This window comes from Triticum aestivum, chromosome 3A, assembly GCF_018294505.1.
Source record: "Triticum aestivum cultivar Chinese Spring chromosome 3A, IWGSC CS RefSeq v2.1, whole genome shotgun sequence".
In the NCBI taxonomy this organism is placed as follows: domain Eukaryota; kingdom Viridiplantae; phylum Streptophyta; class Magnoliopsida; order Poales; family Poaceae; genus Triticum; species Triticum aestivum.
Genome location: NC_057800.1, coordinates 409,970,476 through 409,977,775, shown reverse-complemented (window position 1 = coordinate 409,977,775; position 7,300 = coordinate 409,970,476). Strand labels below are relative to the sequence as shown.

The window sequence follows — 7,300 nt, the reverse complement described above, 5'->3', positions numbered from 1 at the left end:
TTTCGAGGGTAGAGTATTCAACCCAAATTTATTGATTCGACATAAGGGGAGCCAAAGAATATTTGCAAGTATTAGAAGTTGAGTTGTCAATTCAACCACACTTGGAGACTAAATATCTGCAGCAAAGTGATCGGTAGCATAGTAGTATGATAGTTTGATAACGATAGCAATAGTAGTAGCAGCAATAGTAACAGTAACAACAATAGCGGTAATTTTGTAGCAATTATAACAGTAGTAACGACAGTAGTAACTTAGAAAGGACAATATTTGAAAAGCTCATAGGCATTAGATCGATGATTTCATTGGATCATATTCATCATATAATATTCATAACCTAGGGCGACACAAAACTAGCTCCCGCTCTTCAATATAATGTAGGCATGTATTCCGTAAATAGTCATACGTGCTTATGGAAAAGAACTTGCATGTCATCTTTTGTCCTACCCGCCTGTGGCAGCGGGGTCCATAAGGAAACTAAGGGATATTAAGGCCTCCTTTTAACAAAGAAGCGGAACAAATCATTAACACATAGTGAATACATGAACTCCTCAAACTATGGTCATCACCAGAAAGTATCCCAATTATTGTCACCTTGGGGTTTACAGATCATAACACGTAATAGGTGCATATAGCTTGCAAAATCAGATCACCAACATACATATAATTGCGAAAACGTAAACGGTTCAAATATGAAATCATAGCACTCGGGCCCTAGTGACAGGCATTAAGCATAGCAAAGTCATAGCAATATCAATCTCAGAACATAATGGATACTAGGGATCAAGCCCTAACAAGACTAACTCGATTACATGATGAATCTCATCCAACCCATCACCGTCCAGCAAGCCTCCTAATGCTCCAGAGTGTTCGGATGCGGATGAGTCGCGATTCGAGCGGCGCGTCAGGCCCGCATATCCTCGAGGAGTTCCAACTGGCTCTCCAGAATGAGTGTCGCCTAGGTGGTGATTCGCTGTTGGGCCATGGCTACAGGTGGGTGGCGAGCTCTGAGTTACGAGCAGATGTGGGGGTGACGTCGCCAGGTGGGGGGGATGAGACTGTGGCTAGCATTGGGGGTCACTATACAACTTAAATAGTCGGATTTTAACCCCTCAGGCGGCATGCTGGAGCTGTATCCTCACGAACCCGCTGGATAACAACGCATGTCCGCATGGGTTTTGCCCCGGCATATAGGAAGCATTTGAGAAGGATTCATGTAGATGCTCTTATAATGCTACGATGGTGGATTAACCGCCAGCAGATCAGCTAATTGATTAGGTCATCTCCAGCGTCGACCCTCAAACCGCCTGCATAGGTCCGGATAGCGGAAGCCATCCAACGCGGGCCTATATCGATTCGCTTGGCACTCCAGACACACTTTCTTCCGCAAAGTGGAGACAAAGTGGGGGGAGGTGCGGGAGTCCGGGTGACAACCACGTTGGACTCCGACACCCCAGTCCCACTAAATCCGCCCTTCCAGCCCCATTTTCTTCTACTCTGCCACTTCTCCCCTTGCTTTGCATCAGCACCCTCCACCTCTATCGTTATACCTCTCTGGTCGCCACACAGGCATCGTCGGATGTTCGCAACCAGCACTGACACGCCCGCTCGCCTTTTACGACGATGTTGTCCACCCTGGAGCCGTTTGTACCCGGTACACTTCGCCACCCTGTCGACGACCTCCATGACGGCCACCATGCTCGGCAGGTGTTCGGTCAAACGCCATTGAGCTTTTTTCAGACGCCATGTTTTTTTTCAGAGTAAGAAGGATGGCAGGGTACTTGACCATGTAGGATGAGTTGTTGTGCGATGCGTGGTTGGTCATATCCATAGATTTCGTAGGCAAGAGCAGGGGGGCTTCTGGCAGCAAGTGCATGAATCATTTCACGCATGAAAGCACATTGCGTCCTACGACATGCACATCATCCATGATCGCAATGTGAGGTCGTTATCATATCGATGGCACACCATCGAAACCATCGTCACCAAGTTTTGTCACAGAGTTGCTCAAGTGGAGGCAAGGTGGCCATTGCACGCGGCAGATGAGGATATCATATGTTTTGTTTCTTCTTTCTCAACTTGTCGATTGAACCATTCATTCACTCAAAGTTGCTCTACACATTGCATAGCCCGTACGCGCTACCTTGATGTACCACGGGACAGAGGGACGGTCATTTAGGTACACACATTGTTGGATGAAGCTGATGGGCAATATGTGTGGGATTAAATGATGCGTTCGAAAACTTGTTGGACATCGAATTTGAGACATCATTATACTTGCATACTATGTATGAATGATTTGTACTAGTTTCTTTTTGAATTGTGATGAATATCAACCGGTTTGCATTGATTTTGTCTATTAAATTGAAATCCGACTTGAAATGTATGCGGGCAGCGTTGAGTGGATGACCGACTCTGGCATCCATATCCGCGGATGAATACCGGAGCAAATTTACATCTCATCCTTAGAGATGCGCTTAGCCCCAATGTACTCTTGAGTTGGAGGCGTCAGGCAGATGCGAAACCCAGTCTGGTCTGGCCGTACCATCAAGCAGCATCGAGAGCGAAGCGATGACGACACAGGCGCGCTGATCAAGAGACGAGGCGGCAACAAAGATGATTTGATAACAGCGTCTGGGTGTTGATCGCCAGCTCGTAAAGCGCCGTTAACTATGCTCACCGCCGTGCGCGCGCGAGTCCTGGCTAGTGGAGTCATGGTTAACGTGCTCCTGGTTGTTGGCCTCCATAATAATCGATCCGATCTGGGACGGCGATCGGCGAGCTCCCTCGCGTACCATCTTGGCGTAGCCAACGGTTAACCGTCCACGGCGTGCGGGCGGCGGCAGACCGGCTTGCCGGCTTTCGGGTGCTGCATATGATGTAGCTGTCCATCCAGGCTTATCCATCTGCTCGTTTTCCTTGTTGTTTTCTTTTCCTCTGCGTGGTCGTCGAATGATGGGACTGTTTGGACGGAAATTTTCACTTTACTGCAGCGCCAAGCTACTAAAGATTCCGATGTTCTTTGGTTGCTAGCTGGTGTTATTCTGTCGACGACATTCTTTCTTTCTATCTTTCTTAACACTGCCGAAAGCACGTTTGTGACGACGGCTGCACCCTCCAAACTACGCGAACCGTGGAAGGCGCAATTAATAAAGCAAGATCAAGCTCATCTTTTTGAGGGATTAAGCTCCCTGCTGTGGATGTAGGTAAAACAGTGAATGGCACGGTATCGAGATGACGAATTGAACTGCGCCGACGCCTACTCCCATTTTTAACTGGAAAAGACATACTCTTGGCTGGACAGAGTGTTATCCCCAACTGTGTGTGTATCGCAGACGGGCCTGACGACCAATCCATAAGTGCTGCAGATGGTCAATCCGTATTGACCACGGCTGCAAATGCGGCGTAATTCCTGCAGAGAGTACGGTACGCACCAGCATTTTCGAGCGCTATCCCGCGTATATTCGTATTCTATCGTATCCAGCCAGGAACCGTGGTACGACATGCTCCTACGCGTGAGGGTGACCCGGCCAGCCAAGCTAGCCCAGAAACCAACGAGTCCAAACACATGGCAGCGCGGCCGAGTACCCGACGCCGTCACGGGCGCGCTCACTGTGGCAGTGTGCCATTTCGAGCCGAGCCAGTGGCAGTGCGTCTCTCGTCGATGCCAGCTACCGTACACTAGTCGCCGGTCCGTCAGTCACCAACCCAACCCGTCCGTCCACCGCATAAAACTCTCCCCGCCGCGCACACTCCCACTTCCTTCGCCCCAAAATTTCCCCCAGGAAGCCACCAAGGCAGGCAGCTCCACCTCTGCTCTGCTCCCCAATGCCTTCCTCGTAGACGCGCCCGTCGCAATGGCCGTCGCCGTGTCCCGCGCGGTGTTGCTGGCGGCCGTCGCGTCGCTCGCATGCCTCGCCTTCGCGGAGCCGCCGCCGAGCGAGCGGTCCGCGCTGCTGGCGTTCCTCACGGCCACGCCCCACGAGCGGAGGCTCGGCTGGAACACCTCCACGCCGGCCTGCTCCTGGGTCGGGGTCACGTGCGACGCCGCCCAGTCCACCGTCGTCCAGCTGCGCCTCCCGGGGGTCGGCCTCGTCGGCGCCATCCCGCCGGCGACCATCAGCCGCCTCCCCAACCTGCAGGTGCTGTCGCTCCGCTCCAACCGCATCATCGGGGGTATCCCTGACGATCTGCTCCAGCTCTCCAGCCTCCGCGCCATCTTCCTGCAGAACAACATGATCTCCGGCGCCATCCCGTCGGGGGTCGGCAAGCTCGCGGCCCTCGAGAGGCTCGTCCTCTCCCACAACAATCTGTCAGGCCCCATCCCCTTCGCGCTCAACAGCCTCGCCTCCCTGCGCTCTCTGCGCCTCGAAGGCAACCGCCTCTCCGGCAAAATCCCCAGCATCACCAACCCGGAGCTCAAGGATTTCAATGTCTCCGTCAACAGCCTCAACGGCTCCATTCCGCAGGCCCTCGCGCGCTTCCCGGCGGACTCCTTCGCCGGGAACCTCCAGCTGTGCGGCAAACCGCTGCCCGCTTGCAGCCCCTTCTTCCCGTCCCCGTCGCCGGCTCCCGGGATGAGCCCCAGCGACGAGCCCGGGGCGGTGTCTAACAAGAAGAGGAAGCTCTCAGGCGCGGCGATTGCGGGCATCGTCGTGGGTGCCGTGGTCGTCGTGCTGCTCCTGCTTGCCGCCATCGTGCTCTGCGCGAGGTCCCGGCGGCGGAGTGGCCCCCGCGAGGGACCAAAGGCCACGTCCGCGGCGGCGGTGGGGCAGACAAGAGGAGTGGCTCCGCCAGCGTCCGGCGATGTCACCGGCATGACGTCCTCGTCGAAGGACGACATGGGAGGCGGCACCTCCGGGTCGGCGGCCGCTGCGGCGGTGGCCGCGGGCGCCGGCACGGGGGAGGCGAGCCGGCTGGTGTTCCTGGGGAAGGGCGCGGGGTACAGCTTCGACCTGGAGGACCTGCTGCGCGCGTCGGCGGAGGTGCTGGGGAAGGGGAGCGTGGGGACGTCGTACAAGGCGGTGCTGGAGGAGGGGACGACGGTGGTGGTGAAGCGGCTCAAGGACGTGGCGGTGGCGCGGCGCGAGTTCGACGCGCACATGGAGGCGCTGGGCAGGGTGGAGCACCGCAACCTGCTCCCCGTCCGCGCCTACTACTTCTCCAAGGACGAGAAGCTCCTCGTCTACGACTATCTCCCCAACGGCAGCCTCTCCGCCATGCTCCACGGTCAGCCTCGCACCATCATCTTGTTTTCTTTTCTGAAACCAAATTTATTAGTAGTACATTGTATCGAATCGCCATCGCCGCCGTTGCCGTCGTGACCGGGGGGAGATCGTCGCCATCGCCGCCGTCGCACTCGCAGCATCACCGCATTGCCTGCTACCCGCTTTGCTTGGCTAGGATTACTGCGTGGTGCGCCATCATAGGAACTGTCGACAAAATTCAGGCCGGCGTCGGGCGAAAATTCATCAATAAGTGATAGTACTCCACTACTACTCCTTTACGCTAGCGACGAGGACACATAGAATGGCACCGTGCAGTGCAAGATTCTGCCGGAATTGTCCGGCATTGATGGTCGGCTGCAAGCAGGTGGCTATGGAATGGTTGATGGGCGGCAATTTACTCGGAAAATTCCTCTCCCCATAGCTAAAAAAGAGAACGAACAATCGATGTCGATGTGACGGCATGTGTTGTGGACGGCCGACGGTAGTTGCGGCGCGCTTTTCCCCTGCTCCCCCTCTCTCTTCCGCGCTGTTCCTTTTCTTTGATCCTCATTTGTTTTCTTGATCTTTCTGCTTCGTCATCGCTTTTCTCTGATGCCAAGTATGGTGCGATGGATGCGAGGTTTGGGCTGTAAAGCGATGATGGTCCTCACCTCACTGCTCACGCTGGCTGGGTGCGTGCCACAAATAGTTTTTTTTTCACATTCCGATCCAGAAATGCAAATGCAAATTGCTAGGGCACATTGAATAGAATGGAAGGCTAGTTTGGTGTACTCTTGGCGCCATATCTGTCATTGCCATACAATACATTTGGGGGCCACTTTTGCTGTGGCTGTGGGAATTGTCGCCCGGTGCTACTTGCTTCTAGCGTGTACCCGTGTGCGCTGTTGGGCGTGTAAAGAGGTGCGCAAATGCCCCTCTGCAACGCACCGCCATGTGCCGAGTCCCAAGTGCTGCCCCACACCAAACCCAAAGTCAATACCCTGGCAAGTGGCATGGCAGCACAAATGCACGATGAAGCTAGGGTGCTCCATCAATCTATGCTATAGTACGCATAGCAGCACGTACTAGTACATCGTTTATGTTCATACTGCATCTCATACTTGGCAAGCATGCAAGATTGGGGGTGGGGAGGCTCCAAGTAGAATAATGTGGTGTGAGTTGTCGTGCTGAGCGGTGAGCGGTGAGTGCCGAACCACTTGGCCTTGCCATGATCCCACCTAAAAGTGCTCGCCTCTTGCCTCGCTGCGCATGCGTTTAGCTGATGAACAAGTGGCACTGCAAGCCGGAAATGCCTTCTGGTGCTCGGGCTCCATGGATGTTTTTTTTTTTTTGAAAATTTTAAAAAATGGTTTCAATCTTCCAAAATTCTGGGAAAAAAATCAACAGTATCATACGCGAAATTGATGTGCACACGACATGCAATGCCCGATGTTATCATACGGGTGTACGCTGCATGTGGGAAAAATTTCATGACCAAAACGCCGCACTCCAGTGCAAGCAGGCATTCACTCCACGCCATGTCTGTGCCTCGTCGTCCCTCCCTCGCGGCCATCTTAATTGCTTGCGATCACAGCCTCACCTGCCCGGAAAAAGGGATAGATGATGATGACAGGCGAATGAACAGTCAGGTGGTTGCACGTTATCCATCCTGCCACCATATTACGTTACGTATACATACTCTATATTGACTGCTGAGTTCAGAATCGCAGTTGTCAAAGTTGACAGTACAGTATGAGATTTTGACTAAGCTGAGGTCCTGCGGCGGCAAGTGGCAATCTTGCATGTCCTCTGCATGTCTCCACTATGGCATATGGGTCCAGGCCCCAGTCAATGCTGACATCCACATATGCATGCATGACACAATCGGCAGCTTGAATGCTGCCCCTGCGGCAAACAACGCAGGGGTCGGCCATTCTGCTGGCCATTGATCCCCATTAGAGTACTTGCCTTCCCTCAAAAAAAAAAAAATAGAGTACTTGCCAAAAACCACAATCTTGCATTTGGGTACCCGGCCGACCCCTCAGCGAAATAGCTATACGTGCTTCCTTGCTCTGTTCCGAGTTCACAAATACATT

The 7,300-nt window shown here is 53.6% G+C and overlaps 1 protein-coding gene across 1 annotated transcript in view; it reads left to right on the top strand.

Annotated features, from left to right (window-relative positions):
- Positions 1-3,485: 3,485 nt before the first annotated feature.
- LOC123061446 (probable inactive receptor kinase At2g26730) overlaps positions 3,486-7,300 on the top strand; it is a 5,852-nt gene continuing 2,037 nt past the window's right edge. Inside the window, exon 1 of the mRNA XM_044484567.1 lies at positions 3,486-5,226. Coding sequence (XP_044340502.1) covers positions 3,501-5,226 — 1,726 coding nt within the window. The 5' untranslated portion in view covers positions 3,486-3,500. The remainder of the gene's footprint in view (positions 5,227-7,300) is intronic.